At 42.6% G+C, this 20,029-nt stretch overlaps 1 protein-coding gene across 1 annotated transcript; it reads left to right on the plus strand.

The window, feature by feature from the left end:
* Positions 1-465: 465 nt before the first annotated feature.
* Positions 466-14,612, plus strand: LOC124042910 (rho-related GTP-binding protein RhoE-like). Its single transcript, XM_046361047.1, has 5 exons — positions 466-886; positions 1,014-1,101; positions 12,578-12,687; positions 13,197-13,322; positions 13,464-14,612. The coding sequence occupies exons 1-5, from the start codon at positions 782-784 to the stop codon at positions 13,704-13,706; spliced, it is 672 nt and encodes a 223-aa protein (XP_046217003.1). The 5' UTR covers positions 466-781; the 3' UTR covers positions 13,707-14,612.
* The last annotated feature ends 5,417 nt before the right edge of the window (positions 14,613-20,029 follow it).

The following is a 20,029-nucleotide window of genomic DNA, read 5'->3' on the forward strand; positions in this document are numbered from 1 at the left end:
GCTCAAATTCACACCTGCTTTTTTAAGAGAACATTCATGGTCATCTCTACTGCCTAGGATCTGGCAGACTCACTAAACACAAATGCTTCGTTTGTAAATTATGTCTTGGAGTGTGCCTCTGGCTATCCTTAAATAAAAAACACCAAAATGGTTCCGTCTGGTTTGCTTAATATAAGTAATTTTAAAACATTTATACTTTTACTTTTGGTACTTAAGTGTATTTTAGCAATTACATTTACTTTTGATACTTTAGTATATATCGTCATTTCCTATTAAGGTATCTTTACTTTTACTCAAGTATGACATTTGCGTACTTTTCCCACCACTGCAGCTGCGTTAGCTTCTTATCTGAAATACATGAGAGACTTGGTCTGATGCAAAATGGGCTAAATAGCTTACTTGCGCAACGCCCTCCCTGACTTGAAATAGGAATGACTCTCCTCAAACTCCTTCAAACTTACACTGTCTGTGGACCGTTGCGTCTCATAACTGGTCTGGAGCTCTCGAATACCGGACTGGCTACGACCCTTGGAATTCACAGTATTTCACTCTCCTAAGGGATCATGTTAATTATTTAAAGGTTTTCTATTTTGACAATTTTTAAATTACTGTGCCGTCGAGACGTTCTCATTTCAGAATAGATTCTTCTGCGCAGCTGACTGATGCAGTCCGCTCATACATTTTGGGAATCATACAACCTTCGGATTTTCTATTGATCCGGACTTCATTTTTCTTTATATTTTATGGAAAGAAGGCGAGCCATATCCCACACCGTTCCAAAATGGATTTAAATCCAAGCATAAAATGCAAAATAGTGGTCGTTGGGGATAGTGAATGTGGAAAAACCGCTCTACTAAATGTGTTTGCAAAAGATTCCTTTCCAGAGGTGAGTTTTATGTGACATATTTTTCTATTTATTGGCATGATAATTCCGCGTTATCAATCAGCTCGCAACTTTTTAACATGTCTAAACTGCATTGATGTTGACAATGGATATTGTCTTTCATTTGTAGGGCTACATTCCCACTGTGTTTGAGAACTACACGGCCAGTTTTGAAATCGATACGCAGAGAGTTGAACTCCGTCTGTGGGACACTTCAGGTAAGGAAGGACCCTTTGCGCATTATTCGCGTTCTGAAAACGTGCGTCACTGTCATTCCTGCTGTAGCTACTAAATACCATGAAAAATCGAGAGTTTTCGACATCAGAAGACGAGCATGAAATCCTGATATGCAGTACTGGCCACATTATATGCTTTACAGTAACTGTCATTCACTCTGAGGGGAACAGTCCGATGCTGCCTTTCTGGAATGTGAGGGAGAGGGTTAGATAGGGAGTCAGATAACAGTTATGGAAACCTTGTGTACACCACCAGCATTCTGTAGCCTACATCTGAAACCACCCACCCTCGCACCCTTGAACTTGTAAGACTGATAATGTGGGAACTCAGACACTGGTGTTGACTGTATAAAATTGTACATCCGTTTTGGGAAATCACCATCTATTAGGCTACTTTCTGACATTTATTTTTGTCATCTGCACTCCGAGGTAATGGCAAACCTTGCATTGGCGCCTGTTTTGTATGCTACTATATGGGTAGATTTGTGATATATTCTTTCAGCTGTCTATTAGGAGGAAAGCTGACGCTAAAGGGCGGTAACAAAACAAGACACTTATTTTCCCCTGGCCAACATACACAGATTTTCAATCCGAGAGCTTGCATTACTTGTTTAATAAAGCCGCTCCCCCTCACAGCCTGACACACAACAGGAATCCCATATAGAGGTCCCTGTGGGATCTCCTTCCAGCCCCAGGTCTGGAGGTAATTACCTTCTATACTACAGCCTCAAAGCCCTCCAGTCTGGCTGGGTGATTGTGTGGCTCCAGTGGGGTGGAGAGTGGTTAGTAAAGGGTGAGGTAGTGCTTTGGGCTGCCTCTGTAGGGTGGAGAGGGGGGTCTAGGGAGGGGGTAGCGGTGGGATGAGGGAGTGTTTTGGGCTGCCTCTTTAGGGTGGAGAGGGGGTCTAGAGAGGGGGTAGCGGTGGGATGAGGGAGTGCTTTGGGCTGCCTCTGTAGGGTGGAGAGGGGTCAAAGGGTGAAGAGCGGGGTCTAGAGAGGGGGTAGCGGTGGGATGAGGAAGTGCTTTGGGCTGCCTCTGTAGGGTGGAGAGGGGGGTGTAGAGAGGGGGTAGCGGTGGGATGAGGGAGTGCTTTGGGCTGCCTCTGTAGGGTGGAGAGGGGTCGAAGGGTGAAGAGGGGGTCTAGAGAGGGGGTAGCGGTGGGATGAGGGAGTGCTTTGGGCTGCCTCTGTAGGGTGGAGAGGGGGTCTAGAGAGGGGGTAGCGGTGGGATGAGGGAGTGCTTTGGGCTGCCTCTGTAGGGTGGAGAGGGGTAGAAGGGTGAAGAGGGGGGTCTAGAAAGGGGGTAGCGGTGGGATGAGGGAGTGTTTTGTGCTGCCTCTGTGCAGTGTGGTGTAAAAGGGGAGAGTGAGAGACTGTTCTGGGATGCCTCTCATCTGCTCTGTGACTTCCAGCTGATTGTGGCGCATCCCTTGGGTTTGTCCAGGACACGACTCAGTGATTACACCACAGCTTCAAGAAAAGCTGAGATCACCACACACACCAGGGCTGACTGACACACTCATCTATTGTTCCTGTTAGGGACCACCTTGGATACACCAGGGAAGGTTGCATTACACACACACAAACCAGACCTCACCACATACACCAGGGATGACACACCTCCAAGGACTTCCACTCAACCGGCAGCCCCCTCTCTAGTCACAACATGATGGTGTGATAATGTTGATTTGTTGGAATTGTTTTGATAACCTTGTGGATAGCGTGGCACGTTTTGAGCTATATGATAATGTTGTTTATTGTTATCACAAATGAGTCTCATGTGGAAATTGGAGTACCACAAGTACTGTATATGGCGCTGCAATGGATAGCTTACGTTTTACTGGCTCCTGGCTATTTTGTGTTTTTGTGCACTGATCTTAACTTTTTTTGTACATAATGTTGCCGCCATTGTTTCCTATGACCAAAAAGACATCAGAACAGGGATCACTAATCTCTATTTGGATGAAGATTTCTATTTCAATGAGTCGCCGGGGCAGGACATACTGCTCACCCCAGACCAGGCCCTAATCCCAGAGACTTGGAAAAGGAAAAGACAGCATATGAGAGGTCGACGTGCGGGCACCTTGACGAAACTACGTTGGCGAATAAACAATCCGCCTCTACCCTATGTTCTATTGGCGGACTAACATACACTGGAGAACAAACTGGATGAACTCTGTTCGAGACTACTCTATCAAATGGACCTAAATAACTGTAATGTCCTGTTTCTCAGCATCATGGCTAAACAAGGACATGGATAATATACATCTAGCTATTTTTTTCTATGCAATGGCAGGATCAAACGGCAGCAATGGGTAAACTCAAGTGGGAGGTGTGTGTCTTTGTTAACAACACCTGGTGTGCAATCTCTAATATTAAGAAAGTCTCAAGGTTCTGCTCACCTGAGTTAGAATACCTCATAATATGCTGTAGACCATAGCATTTACCAAGAGAGTTTTCTATATTTTTCATAGCTGTCTATTTACCACCACAAACCTATTCTGGAACTAAGACTGCACTCAACAAGCTGTATAGGGCCATAAGCAAACAAGAAAGTTTTCAACCAGAGGCGGCGCTCCTAGTGGCCGGTGATTTTAATGCAGGGAAACTTAAATCAGTTTTAACTCATTTTTACCAGCATGTCACCTGTGCAACTACAGGAGACAAAACTGTAGATCATCTTTACTCCACATACAGAAACGCATACAAAGCTCTCCCTTGCCCTCCATTTGGCAAATCTGACCATAACTCTATCTTCCTAATTTTAGTTTACAAGCAAAAACTTAAACAAGAAGTACAAGTGACACGCTCAATACAGAAGTGGTCCGATGAAGCGGATGCTAAGCTACAGGACTGTTTATCTAGCACAGACTGGAATGTGTTTTAGGATTTATCTGATGGCATTGAGGAGTTTACCACATCAGTCACCAGCATAATGAATAAGTGCATCGACGATGTCGTCCCCACAGTGACCGTACATACATACCCCAAACAGAAGCCATGGATTACAGGCAACATACGCACTGAGCTAAAGGCTAGTGCTGCCGCTTTCAAGGAGTGGGACACTAATCTGGACACTTATAAGAAAAAAGTATATTATCTGCACGACAGAAGTCAATGTATATCTGCTGATGGAGTTCAGTCAAATGTTCTTAACAAAACTAAAGGAGTTCCACAAGGCTCAATTCTAGGCCCTTTACTGTTCACTCTTTACAATAATAATGTCGGTCTGTCCCTGAATAATAATAACTGGGGCTTACATCTCTATGCGGATGACCCAGTTATTTATTCCTGTGCCCCCTCACTGTAACAGGTCATTCACGATCTTCAGCTTGGCTTTGATTCAGTTCAGTAATTGCTCAGCAATCTTAAATTAGTGCTAAATGGTGATAAAATCAAGACCTGTGTATCTGTACCTTGAGAGGAGCCCAGAATGAACTAGTCCCCAATTATATGTGTCTAGGTATTTGGATTGATGATAAACTGTCCTTTGTCCTCTTAAGGATTACCCCCTTCTTTTCAATTTTCGCCTAAAATGACATACCAAATCTAACTGCTTGTAGCTCAGCCCCCAAAGCAAGGTTATGCATATTCGTGGTACCATTTGAAAGAAAACACTTTGAAGTTTTTGGAAATGTGAAAGGAATGTAGGAGAATATAACACAATAGATCTGGTAAAAGATAATACAAAGAAAGAAACAACCGTTCGTTTGCATTCTTTTGTACCATCATCTTTGGAATGCAAGAGAAAGGCCATAATGTATTATTCCAGCCCAGGTGCAAATTAGATTTTGCCCACTAAATGGCATCAGTGTATGTGCAACATTTTAGACTGATTCAATCAACCATTGCATTTCTGTTCAAAATGTTGTATCAAGACTGCCCAAATGTGCCTAATTTGTTTATTAATTACTTTCCATGTTCAATATTGTGCACTCTCCTCAAACAATAGCATGGCATTCTTTCACTGTTATAGCTACTGTTAATTGGACAGTGCAGTTAGATTAACAAGAATTTAAGCTTTCTGACAATATCAGGTATGTCTATGTCCTGGGAAATGGTCTTGTTACTTATAACCTCATGCTAATCGCATTAGCCTAACGTTAGCTGCACCGTCCAGTGAAAGGGATACCAATCCCGAAGAGGTTTTAAAACACACATTGATAAACTGACTAAAAAGTTGCAGGTAAAGATTGGTTTCTTATATAGAAATAAATCCTGTCTCACTTTTGAAAGGGAATATTGTTCAAGCAACACTTCCAGTAATTGACTGTCGCGACCCAACCTACATGCAAGCAGCAGCCTCATTAAGTTTGCTGATGACATGACGGTGGTAGGCCTGATCCCCAACGACGATGAGACAGCCTAAAGGGAGGTCAGAGACCTTGCATTGTGGTGCCGGAGGAACAACCTCTCCTTTAAAGTCAGCTAGACAAAGGAGCTGATCATAGATGACAGGAAACGGAGGGCCGAGCACATCCCCTTTCACATTGATGGGACTGCAGTGGAGCGGGTCAAGAGCTTCAAGTTCCTCGAAGGATCTATCATGGTCCACACACACCAACACAGTCGTGAATAGGGCGCGACAACGCCTCTTCCCCTTCAAGAGGCTGAAAAGATTTGGCATGGCCCTTCAGATCCTCAAAAAGTTCAACAGCTGCATCTTGACTGGCTGCATCACCGCTTGGTATGGGAACTGCATGGCATCCATCCACAAGGTGCTACAGAGGGTAATAATATGGCCTAGTACATCACTCGGGCCGAGCTCCCTGCCATCCAGGACCTATATGCCAGGTGGTGTCAGAGGAAGGCCCTAAAAATGGTCAAAGACTCCAGCCACTCAAGTTATGGATTGTTCAATCTGCAATCGCATGACAAGTGCTGCCATTGCACCAAGTCTGGAACCAAAAGGACAGCTTCTACCCCCATGCCATAAGACTGCTAAATTGTTGGTTAAATAGTTAAACAAATACCATGGACCCTTTTCATACATTTTTGCAAATGTATTAAAAATAAACCAACTGAAATATCACACTTACATTTTTACATAAGTATTCCGACTCTTTACTTAGTACTTTGTGGAAGCACCTTTGGCAGTGATCACTGCCTCGAGTCTTGCATGATGCTACAAGCTTGGCACACCTGTATTTGGGGAGTTTCTCCCATTCTCTGCAGATCCTCTCAAACTCTATCAGGTTGGATGGGGAGCGTCGCTGCACAGCTATTTAAGCGTCGCTGCACAGCTATTTTTCTTTCTCTCCAGAGATGTTTGATCGGGTTCTGGCTCTGACTGGGCCACTAAAGGACCTTCAGAGACTTGTCCAGGAGCCACTCTTGCGTTGTCTTGGCTGTGTGTTTAGGGTTGCTGTCCTGTTGGAAGGTGAACCTTGTTCCCAGTCTGAGGTCCTGAGTACTCTGAGCAGGTTTTCATCAAGGATCTCTCTGTACTTTGCTCCATTCGTCTTTCCCTCAATCCTGACTAGTCTCCCAGTCCCTGCCGCTGAAAAAAATCACAATTTAGATTACTATGGAGTGTGACGTTTCGTCAGTTACTGCTTTGACATTGACTAGGCTATTAGTCTCTTTTTTCCCCACAGCATGTTGCTGCCACCACCATTTTTCACCGTAAAAATGGTGCCAGGTTTCTTCCAGATGTGATGCTTGGCATTCAGGCCATCTTGGTTTCATTATACCAGAGAATCTTGTTTCTCATGGTCTGAGTCCTTTAGGTGCCTTTTGGCAAACTCTAAATTGGCTCTCATGTGCCTTTTACTGAGGAGTGGCTTCCGTCTGACCACTGTACTATAAAAACCTGATTGGTGGAGTGCATCAGAGAGGGTTATCCTTCTTGAAGGTTCTCCCATCTCCACAGAGGAACTCTGGAGCTTTTTTCAGAGTGACCATCGGGTTCTTTGTCACCTCCCTGACCGAGGCCCTTCTCCCCCGATTGCTCAGTTTGGCCAGGCGGCCAGTTCTAGGAAGAGTCCTGGAGGTTCCAAACTTCTTCCATTTAAGAATGATGGAGGCCACTGTGTTTTTGGGGACCTTCAATGCTGCAGACATTTTTTGGTAATCTTCCCCAGATCTGTGCCTTGACACAATCCTGTCTCGGAGCTCTGCAGACAATTCCTTCGACCTCATGGCTTGGTTTTTACTCTGACAATGCGCTGTCAACTGTGGGACCTTGTGTAAACAGGTGAATTTACCACAGGTGGACTCCAATCAAGTTGTAGAAACATCTCAAGGATGATCAATGGAAACAGGATGCACCTGAGCTCAATTTCGAGTCTCATAGCAAAGGGTCTGAACACCCATACGTAGAATGTATGTGACTGTAATTCGCTTTGGATAAAAGGGTCTGCTAAATGGCATATATTACTTATGTAAATAAGGAATTTCTGTTTTCGGTTTGTCATTATGGGGTGTTGTGTATAGATTGCTGAGGAAAAAGTTTTATCCGTTTTGGAGTAAGGCTGTAACTTAACAAAATGTGGAAAAAGTCAAGGGGTCTGAATACTTTCCGAAGACATTGTTCTATTAGATAGGTACTAAAGTATATCCCCCCTAACCCACCTCACTGATAGATAAGCCGTATGTTGAATGACGAGAGGTGTCTTCGTTACGTTGATTGCCATTGTTACAGTGTTCATTATTTGTCTCACAGTGACAGATACAACAGTATCTCTTTGTATACTTTCCTCCAGCTCTGAAATGCCCATTTCTAACAGTCTGTGTAGTAGGTTACTGTGTAACTGTAAATCCCCCATTTCCATCAGCTCAATCCTACAACACCATTTGAATGTTTCCATAGAAAATCATTCATACCAGAAGGTAGACATTCCACATCTCTCACGCATCCTGGTCGAGCCGTTTATAAGACTTGAAGTATAGGCTATGAAAATAGGGATCTTGTGACTGTTTGTTAAACCTACAGGATCTGCTTCGCAATACATGAAACTATTTCAGAATTGTTTACATCTGCTGGTGTGGATTTGTTTGTGAAAATCATTCAGGGAAGTTGTAGTCTGTGTCAGACCACAGCTTATGCTTCATAGGCATTCTACTCAAATATCCAAATGGGCCCACTTGTATAGAAGTTTACTCCTGAGAATTCAAACTGGGTATAATTGTGTTTAGGTAAATTAAAAGTTCAATTTAAAAAAGACAGATGGTGATGGTGTCATTGGTGTTTTAGTCCTTATACTGGTCCACATTGAGATCATCTGGATTCCATTTGTGAATCAAAACATATTTCTGGTTTGGGTGGGGTCGTTCGTTGTAAAGCCAGCTTCAGAAGTAGTGGATCCGGTTTTGAGGGATTGTTATGATTTCTTGTCATGATGTGAAATAGCATAATTGCCGCTACATTCTTTAGAATTCAATGGCACGATTCAAGAACCAAGTTATTCTACACTGCTTTGTATTCTAAAGTAAAGTCCCTTTGGCATGGAGCTTATAGAGAATGACACAAATATCTCTTCAGAATGAGGAACTGTTTCCTACAATGGAGACTGTTTGAAAGGTCTATGACATCCGAAATCCTTGGAACATCCCTACCCTAAACCCTAACCTTAATCCCTATGCTAACCGTAACATAACCATAACCATAACCCTTACCTAACCATAACCCTAACCATAACCATTTTACATTTCAACCTCAATGGGGTAGGGACATCCCAAGGATTCTGGAAAGCACACACGCTGTTTGAAGTATGTGTGAGATATGATGGTTTCCTTCCTAGACAGTAGGGATTAAAGACAGTATTTAAACAGTATTTAACGTGGGTGAGGGAAGACCCCTCCCACTGTAGTCCACTGTACCTTGGGAAACTAGAAAATCCTCCCCATTTCTCACAGAGGGGAGTTTCCTGACATTGGTGTTGGTTTGGTGTCTTTACCTGGATGCAACGTGACCCAGTCCACCACATAACGGCCCCAAGGCTTCTCTGGATTCCATAGTACACCCACTACTACCAAAGAAAACACTGAGGTCACCGTACAGCAGTGTTAATGTCGTCAACAAAAATAGTGACTAAAATATTCGAAAAACGATTTTTTCAGTGCCAATTAACGAGACTATAGCTGACTAAATATACCCAAGAAAAAACTATAACTAAATTATCTCTGTGACTAAAATTGGACTACTAAGTGGACTGGACAAGAGTTTTTGGAGAGATTGAGAGTGTTTCAGTGTTAAGCATAATTAATATTAGCAGCACAGATGCACAGCACAGTTCTGTTCAGTGGGAAGGACTCGTCACACCTGACAAACACAGCCTACGTCAGCTGGTGACCTGCGGGGGAGCAGGTGATGAATGTGTGCAGACAGGGTCCCCCCGTCTCCGCCTCCGATTATACATATTGCGCAGGCGACTCCAGTCTTCTAGTTAGCTACCCTTTGACACAAGCTGATTTTCAAAATTAATAACAATAGCAGCATTGAGTTTAATAGTAAAACAACAGTCTCGCTGTGTTTTTCTCTCTGTTGAGTAGGCTATAGAAAAGTAGTCTGACTTGGAATTTGTAGTCTCGCTCAACCCTCCCACTGCATTTCATATACAGGTTCTGCAGCCAAGTCTCCCTCTTTTCTATAGAGAAAACATCTTGAATCTAGCCCTTTTGTCACGACTTCCCCCGAAGTTGTTCCCTCTCCTTGTTTGGGCGGTGTTCGGCGGTCGACGTCACCGGCTTTCCTTTTGTTTTGTCTGTTTTACACACCTGGTTCCCATCTCATGAATTATGTTCCTTATTTAACCCTCTGGTTTCCCTTTCTGTTTTGTGCGTGATTGTCTTTCGTGTGTTGGAGTTCGTATCTTGTTTTGTGTTTGTTTTATAACAGGATTTTTGTTCCGTTCTCGGATGGAGTGACTCCTTTCGCTATCCTCTAGATAGACTCTGACACCTTTGGCTACTGTTCAAAGGACATGACCCATAATAACGGCGCTACGTTTTTTTCTTTATATTTTGCATAGGCGGGCCATATTTTACTTTTATAAAGCATATTGAGGGCCGTTCTAAAACCAGGCTACTTGCAGACCGGACCATTAACCATTTGTTTAGGCCACAACTTGTTCAGCAGGACGAAACATTTTGGAACGTTCAGATAAACAGGTTATGTATACTAAATAAAAATATAAACTCAATGTGTAAAGTGTTAGTCCCATGTTTCATGAGCTGAAATAAACAATGCCAGAAATGTTTCATGCTCACAAAAAGCTTATTTCTGGCAAAAGTTGTGCACAAATTTGTTTACATCCGTGTTAGTGAGTATTTCTCCCTTGCCAAGATAATCCATCCACTTGACAGGTGTGGCATATCAAGAAACTGATTTAACAGCATGAATATTCTACAGGCACCTTGTGTTGGGGACAATAAAAGGCCACTCTAAAATGTGCAGTTTTGATTGTTGCCAGAGAATTGAATGTTAATTTCTCTACCATAAGCCGCCTCCAAAAGTAGTTTTAGAAAATTTGGCAGTACGTCCAACTGGCCTCTACCGCAGACTATGTGTAACCATGCCAGCCCATGCCCTCCACATTTGGGTTCTTCACCTGCGGGATCTGATGAAACTGGGTTTGCACAAACTGAGAATTTCTGCATAAACTGTCAGAAACTGTCTCAGGGAAGCTCATCTGCGTGCTCGTCGTCCTCACCAGAGTCTTGACCTGACTGCAGTTCGGCGTCGTAACCGATTTCAGTGAGCAGATGGCAGACAGCATGTATGGCATTGTGTGTGCCGAGCGGTTTGCTGATGTCAACGTTTTGAACAGAGTGCCCCATGGTGGCAGTGGGGTTATGGTATGGGCAGACATTTATCTACGTACAACAAACACAATTGCATTTTTGATCCTGAGGCCCATGTCGTGCCATGTCGTGCCATTCATTCACCGCCATCACCTCACATTTCAGCATGATAATGCACAGCCCCATGTCGCAAGGATCTCTACACAATTCCTGGAAGCTGAAAATGTCCCAGAACTTCTATGGCCTGCATACTCACCAGACATGTTACACCAGATACTGACTGGTTCTCTGATCCATTCCCCTAATTTTTTTTAAAGGTGTCTGTGACCAAAAGATGCATATCTGTATTTTCAGTCATGTGAAATCCATAGAGTAGGGCCTAATTTATTTATTTCAATTGACTGATTTCCTTATATGAACTGTAACTCAGTCAAATCTTTAAAATTGTTGTATGTTGAGTTTATATGTTTGTTCAGTGTAGAACAAACATACCTCTCTGACATGTTGAATAAGGAATAACGTCGGCTCTATTCAGGGATTTTTTTCTGCAACGTCCAATAACGTTTTTCCAACTGAACGTGGCCCTGGTAACATTACAGGTACCTATATGCAAACATATGCAAACATTTGGAAAGAAAGGAAAAGGGATAGAAAACAATTTATTGACTAAATTTGTCTTGCCATTATGCTATATCTAACTTTATTTTGAGTTAAAGTGGACACAGTGACTCAGACTTGAGGACTTGGACCAGGACTCGAGCCAAAGGGACTCGTGACTCGACTATTGGTGACTTGGACTCGAGCACAGTGGACTTCATTCGGACTTGAGGTGTAGTGACTCGACTATTGGTGACTTGGACTCGAGCACAGTGGACTTCATTCGGACTTGAGGTGTAGTGACTCGACTATTGGTGACTTGGACTCGAGCACAGTGGACTTCATTCGGACTTGAGGTGTAGTGACTCGACTATTGGTGACTTGGACTCGAGCACAGTGGACTTCATTCGGACTTGAGGTGTAGTGACTCGACTACATCACTCGGCGAAACAGTCAAAGTCATTAGCCCCCGTTGTACTTTTGGACATCAATGTGGCTGCTGCTTCTGTGGAACGTTGATAACAATGGCAATGACGTGACTGAGTTCAACCCATACTACTTTGTCAATAATTTGTGGATTGTGTTTTTTGTCTCTCTCTCTCTCTCTCTCTCTCTCTCTCTCTCTCTCTCTCTCTCTCTCTCTCTCTCTCTCTCTCTCTCTCTCTCTCTCTCTGCTTGTGTGTTGTAGTTTTGTCTTGTATGTGATATACAATATCCATCTAGGCTGATTATGCACATGGAAGTCAGTGATACATGTTTACTATAGGTTAATGAGGCAATACAAATGTAATGTGACTAAAGTGAGAGAACATTTAGTTGACTAAAAGGGCCCAAAATTATCACTGCCATAGAGTTATGTTTAAGATGTTTAGTGTACACTATGTATGTCACAAGTTTATGTTATAAAATAATTTTCACTTATCCTGTTTGGAATGGAAACCACTGCAATCTGACCCTGCTCTGCAAATAACCTTGTCATTGTTTGAGTCAATGCATCTGTGGAATGGGAAATGTTTGTTAACTTACAGTAAGTTGCAGGGATTTGAGGAAGAACTGTGACTCACTTACCACATAGATCCACTTTCACTTGACAACAACATGGTGATGTTTTTTTGCAGGCTCTGCATACTATGACAATGTGAGGCCTCTCTCCTACCCTGATGCTGATGCAGTCCTCATCTGTTTTGACATCAGCAGACCAGACACCCTGGACAGTGTACTGAAGAAGGTGAGTGTTATGTGGTGATATAGCCTACTCTTGTCCGTGAAGCTATAGTGGCCTGTCCCAATGGCATTTTCACTCAGTCCCCTTGACCCATGACCCTTTCTGAAAAGGTCTCCATTTGTGTTTCTGGAGGAAGTGGCCTTTGAAAATCCCTATTCTGCTGAAAACTAAGGCTGTATCAATGGGAGAGGGGTCTAATACTAGGGCAGCACCAATGAGAGCGGGGGAGGATTGTGAAAACAAACTCACGTGAGGCTCAGAAGTAGTCTAACAGGCCTTGTTCACATGTGGTCTCCAAGACATGGCCATTGTGTGACTCAGTGACCTTTGACCTGGGATGTCACTTAGGCTCCGTATTGTGCCAGCTGAGAGGAGTGTGGTCCAGTGAGAGGGGGAGTGATCCTTCCTCTGGATAGAGCATAATCACCAGGTTTTTTCTCTCTTTCATCCCCCTCCATAGGGTTCAAATTCTAGACTAATGTTGATCTCTCCCTTTTCTTTCACCCATATAGTGGAAAGGAGAGATTCAGGAATTCTGTCCCAACACCAAGATGCTGCTGGTGGGATGCAAATCAGACCTCCGCACAGACCTCTTTACCAAATCTAACAGTGGACATACGCCAGTGTCCTATGATCAGGTGGGTGTCGTGTCTTTCTACATTTGATTTAAAATCATGAGCTTAAACATAATCACGTGTTAAAAGTGTTGGGAACAATTCGTACTAGACAGCTCTCCAGACTGATATCTTTGTGTTATTCTCTCTCTCTCTCCAACTCAGGGCTCCAACATGGCCAAGCAGATCAGTGCTCCCTACATCGAGTGTTCATCCCTGCAGTCTGAGAACAGCGTCAGAGACATCTTCCACGTGGCCACGCTGGCCTGCGTCAACAAGAGCAACAAGAACGTCAAATGCAACAAATCCTCCAGGGGCACCAAGAGGATCTCACACAGCAGACCTGACCTGCCCACAGTGGTGTCAGACTTCCAGAAGACCAAAGCCAAGACCTGTGCTGTTATGTGACTTGCATGGGCTGTGATTGGAATCTTGGATTGAAGGACAATGTTGAAGGACATTATAATGAGCATATAATCTTTGGATAACTATGAAGGGCTTTGTGCACTATTAGAAGACTATCGATCTCCACAGCTATTGCCAACTGAATGAGAGATGGTGTTTAGGTAGCGGCAGCAACTATGCTGTGGTATGTCATGTACGTTATCTGTGGTTGTACCCTGCCTTTTTACAAGTTAAATGAGGCATAACACCAAGTAGTCAATGTACTTACACGAACTGGATATATTCACCTGGAGTTAACTGGGATTTATCAGTCAGAACTAAGAACTGACTGGTGTTAGTGACTTGATGCCACAGAATCTGAGAAAATGTATCTTGGACTTTGTTCATGAACTCTCTGGGGAATTCCACTGAAATTACACAAAAGAGCTGTACTTAAATTCTCAGTTTGAACTGGAATAACATTGGTGGAGAGTGCAGGCAGAGTTGTAGAATCCTGATGATTGAAAAGCTTCATTTTCAGAAGTGTTCTAGGTAGCAGTGTTTCGGATCTTATGTTCTTAAAAAGCAAGCAAAATAGTTTGGGGGAGAGACAGTGAACGATATGAGATAAGTTTGTGTGTAATGTTCTGAGAAGCACAGATGATAACCAGGATACTGTTACCCGTTCTCCACTCCATGCTGTTAAAGGCTCCTGAATGTCATGTGTCGTGTGTCACCCTTTAGGCTACTCCTTCCTTTCTTATCATTTGTTTTCTAAATCTGTTCATTCTAAGTTACTCTGAGATTTATTCTAAAACAATGACAAAATAATTCATTTCAGAACTGTCAATTTCCCATGTTTAAATGTACTGTAGTCATGCAAATGTAGTAAAGGTTAGATATGATGCTTATAAATGTATAAGCCCATCATTGATGCCTCAATGCAGCTTTTATTGACTTATGGGAAGTACACATATTCAAACTAAATTCTCCTATTTAGGCTTATGAGAACTACTACTGTGCAAGATTATAGGGGCAATAAGTGAGATTTGGTTGGGAGCCCCCCCCCCCCACCTTGCCTAAAGTTTTAGTGCCCCTCTCTTGATCTGTAACTCACATTTCTATGTGAATTTGACATTTCTATGTGAATTTGGTTGGGTCGTCCAAAGATTAACATATTACAGCTTTAAATGTTATTTTCTGCAATTCTACACATTTTGCCATGGAGTGTAGAGAGATTGTAGAGTGTAGAGAGATTTCCTGCATTTGAATGAAAAACCTGTGAAGAGGCGACTCCGGGATGCTGGCCTTCAAGGCAGAGTTGCTCTGTCCAGTGTCTGTGTTCTATTGCCCATCTTAATCTTTTATTTTTATTGGCCAGTCTGAGATATGGCTTTTCTTTGCAACTCTGCCTAAAAGGCCAGCATCCGGAGTCACCTCTTCACTGTTGACGTTTTGGGGGTACTATTTAATGAAGCTGCCAGTTGAGGACTTGTGAGGCATCTGTTTCTCAAACTAGACACTCTAATGTAATGACCTCTTGCTCAGTTGTGCACGGGGGCCTCCCACTCCCCTTTCTATTCTGGCTAGAGCCATTTTGAGCTGTTCAGTGAAGGGAGTAGTACACAGAGTTTTACGAGATCTTCAGTTTCTTGGCAATTTCTTGCATGGAATAGCCTTCATTTCTCAGAAAAAGAATAGACTGACGAGTTTCAGAAAAAGGTTTCTGGCCATTTTGAGCCTGTAATTGAATCCACAAATGCTGATGCTCCAGATACTCAACTAGTCTAAAGAAGGCCAGTTTTTTTGCTTCTTTAATCAGAACAAGAGTTTTCAGCTGCGCTAACATTATTGCAAAAAGGTTTTCTAATGATCAATTAGCCTTTTAAAATGATAAACTTGGATTAGCTAACATAACGTGCCATTGGAACACAGGAGTGATGGTTGCTGATAATGGCCCTCCGTACACCTATGTAGATATTCCATAAAAGATTTGCCGTTTCAAGCTACAATAGTCATTTACAACATGAATAATGTCTACACTGTATTTCTGATTAATTTGACGTTATTTTAATGGACAAAGAAATGTGCTTTTCTTTCAAAAACAGGGACATGTTTAAGTGACCCCTTTTGAACGATAGTGTGTATTTGGCCTTACTGCTATTAGCCCATACAAACGCATTGAATAACAGATTCACTACATGGAACAGATAGGTCCCCCCCAAAAATCTAAAAGAAGTTTGTTCTGAAGTGTCTGTCCTACATCTGAGAGATATAAGACAGATCAGGAAATATGTGTTATTATATAAAAATGTACATGTATTGTTGTCACTCAAACAGTCGGCATATACAGTTGAAGTCGGAAGTTTACATACACCTTAGCCAAATACATTTAAACTCAGTTCTTCACAATTCCTGACATTTAATCCTAGTAAATATTCCCTGTTTTAGGTCAGTTAGGATCACCACTTTATTTTAAGAATGTGAAATGTCAGAACAATAGTAGAGAGAATGATTTATTTCAGCTTATATTTCTTTCATTACATTCCCATTGGGTCAGAAGTTTACATACACTCAATTAGTATTTGGTAGCATTACCTTTAAATTGTTTAACTTGGATCAAACGTGTCGGTTAGCCTTCCACAAGCTTCCCACAATAAGTTGGGTGAATTTTGGCCCATTCCTCCTGACAGAGCTGGTGTAACTGGGTCAGGTTTGTAGGCCTCCTTGCTCACACATGCTTTTTCAGTTCTGCCCACAAATTGTCTATAGTGTTGAGGTCAGGGCTTTGCGATGGCCACTCCAATACCTTGACTTTGTTGTCCTTAAGCCATTTTGCCACAACTTTGGAAGTATGCTTGGAGTCATTGTCCATTTGGAAGACACATTTGCGACCAAGCTTTAACTTCCTGACTAATGTCTTGAGATGTTGCTTCAATTTATCCACATCATTTTCTTTCCTCATGAAGCCATCTATTTTGTGAAGTGCACCAGTCCCTCCTGCAGCAAAGCACCCTCACAACATGATGCTGCCACCCCCATGCTTCACGGTTGGGATGGTGTTCTTCGGCTTGCAAGCCTCCCCCTTTTTCCTCCAAACATAACCATGGTCATTATGGCCAAACAGTTATATTTTTGTTTCATCAGACCAGAGAACATTTCTCCAAAAAGTATGATATTTGTCCCCATGTGCAATTGCAAACCGTAGTCTTGCTTTTTTATGGCGGTTTTGGAGCAGTGGCTTCTTCCTTGCTGAGCGGCCTTTCAGGTTATGTCGATATCGGACTCGTTTTGCTGTGGATATAGATACTTTTGTACCTGCTTCTTCCAGCATCTTCACAAGGTCCTTTGCTGTTGTTCTGGGATTGATTTGCACTTTTCACACCAAAGTACGTTCATCTCTAGGAGACAGAACGCATCTCCTTCCTGAGCGGTATGATGGTTGAGTGGTCCCACGGTGTTTATACTTGCATACTATTGTTTGTACAGATGAACGTGGTACCTTCATTGCATTTGGAAATTGCTCCTATGAATGAACCAGATTTGTGGAGGTCTACAATTTTTTTCTGAGGACTTGGCTGATTTCTTTTGATTTTCCCATGATGTCAAACAAAGAGACACTGAGTTTGAAAGTAGGCCTTGAAATACATCCACAGGTCCAACTCCAATTGACTCAAATGATATCAATTAGCCTATCAATTAGCCTAGCTTCTAAAGCCATGACATAATTTTCTGGAATTTTCCAAGCTGTTTAAAGGCACAGTCAACTTAGTGTATGTAAACTTCTGACCCACTGGAGTTGTGATACAGTGAATTATAACTGAAATATTATGTCTGTAAACAATTGTTGGAAAAATGACTTGTGTCATGCACAAAGTAGATGTCCTAACCGACTTGCCAAAACTATAGTGTGTTAACAAGAAATTTGTGGAGTGGTTGAAAACGAGTTTTAATTAATGACCCCAACCTAAGTGTATGTAAACTTCCGACAACAACTATATACTTCCATAAATGTTTTCAAATGGTACCGGGGGACCTTCAGATGAGTCTTGTGAGGCCTGTTGGCATCCTTTTGCAAATGTATGTATTCGTGAGAGTCTCACCCTTCCACAGAGGGGTTATATTAGTGTGTAGCCCAAACTGTTCGGACGCTACAGACAAAAGTTTGCAGATCGGCTGTGTCGACTTCAGACGAGTCCCAAAACACCATTGTGAAGTGAGACATCGGCAAATGGATGGATTGAGTTGCATCAAATCCCCCAAAAAACAGATATTTCAAGCTTAAATTGACATATTTTTATGGAGTTTTTTTTAATGGTACTTGGATTTACATAGGGCGCGGATATCGAGTTCTAGGGGTTAAGAACATGTAGGCCCATGGAAGCCCAGTCAATTCCGGTAGACACACATGCTCCAGAGTGTTGAACTCTCTGGATCATGTTTTTTTTCCTGTGAAATAAGTTACAAGATAGGATTTGTCATTTAGTTAGTGAAGAGAGACATCTACTGGGAGTGACATCCTGCTCTTTCTGCCTGTCACGCCATCCTTGTTATCAGAGCTCTGACTTTGCTGAAGGCTTTCACGCTCTCCTCTCCTCTGTTCACACGCTGTGGGAGGTCTGGTCACATGATGACACACTCTGGGTGAACCATAACTATCCCTCAGCTCAGCTGTCTCTCTGTCCTATCAACCCATTCCCTTTTGATGACAGTTCTTTTGATGGAGGTTTCCATAGACACTGTGTCAGCTTCCTAGGGATAATTCATCTTTTAGGGGCATTAAGAGTTGGTCTCCGCTTTTCTTCTGCTTTGCATTGACATTTGGGTCTTTTTTAAAATAATTTTACTCCAGAAACCCCTCACCATGCCAGAACAAACATGTAGTTTGGACTATATTTGTATGTTAATTATGAATACTATTATTGTTGCTTCCAAAGAGAAATCTGAGAAAACACACAAACAATATATATATGAATGAGAAACAATTACCTTGATCACATCAAATGTGACCTGTGGTGAAGCTGCCAATAACATGGGCCAATCTTCCCCAACAATACAATATACACAGAGTGTACAACACATTAGGAACACCTTCCTAATATTGAGTTGCACACCCTTTTGCCCTCAGAACAGTCTCAATTCATCGGGGCGTGGACTCTACAAGGTGTCGAAAGCGTTCCACAGAGATGCTGGCCCATGTTGTCTCCAATGCTTCCCACATTTGTGCCACATTGGCTGGATGTCCTTTGGGTGGTGGACCATTCTTGATGCACACTGGAAACTAAATGAGCGTGAAAAACCCAGCAGTTTTGCAGTTCTTGACATACTCAAACCGGTGCGCCTGGCACCTACTACCATACGCCGTTCAAAGGCAATTAAATAATTAATCTTACCCCTTCACCTTCTGAATGGAGCCCATACACAATCCATGTGTCAATTATCTCAAGGCTTGAAAATCCTTCTTTAACCTGCCTCCGTCCCTTCATCTGCACTGATTGAAGTGGATTTAACAGGTGATATCAATAATGGATCATAACTTTCACCTGGATTCACCTGGTCAGTCTATGTCATGGAAAGAGCAGGTGTTCCTAATGTTTTGTACACTCAGTGTGGCTGCCACAATGATACATTAGGATATGAATCCAGGTGACTTCTGAGATGTGACATATTAAGATGTCATTATGGGGAGATCCTTAGCTTAGCTATTTTTTTACAAACAATATATTGCTGTTATTTGTCAACAACAGTTTACAATAACCAGGACAAAAGGAACATATTGCTCAGCGTCTAACATGCAAGACTGGTTCTTCCCTCATCACAGAGCTGCTGCATTTTGGCAGGATTGGTCTGGTGTTGTGGTACTTTGTGTGACCACCTCCCTAATAGTGCCCCATTCACTGATACGAAAGGTGACCTAGGGAAATCTGTGCTGCATAATATGGAGGAGATGGCCATTTTTATGCTACAGCATACCTAATGGAGTATAGCGTTTCAGCTTCATTGAAATATAACGGCCCATTTTGGCTTTTGTGAGCGTAAAGATACATTTTATGGGGCGGCAGGTAGCCTAGTGGTTAGAGTGTCGGGCCAGTAACGGGAAGGTTGCCGGATTGAATCCCCGAGCTGACAAGGTAAAAAACTGTCGTTCTACCCAGCCCCTCACACCTCTCTGATTCAGGGGGGTTGGGTTAAATGTGGAAGACACATTTCAGATGAATAGATTCAGTTGGGCAACTGACTAGGTATCCCCCTTAATGCTATGGAGATTATGGTGAAAAGACATTTATGCTCACTCTTGTATTCATTGCAGTTAGATTCAGGGTAATAGCAAGAGATTGTCTCACACC

The sequence above is a fragment of the Oncorhynchus gorbuscha genome, linkage group LG09, assembly GCF_021184085.1.
Source record: "Oncorhynchus gorbuscha isolate QuinsamMale2020 ecotype Even-year linkage group LG09, OgorEven_v1.0, whole genome shotgun sequence".
NCBI lineage: Eukaryota > Metazoa > Chordata > Actinopteri > Salmoniformes > Salmonidae > Oncorhynchus > Oncorhynchus gorbuscha.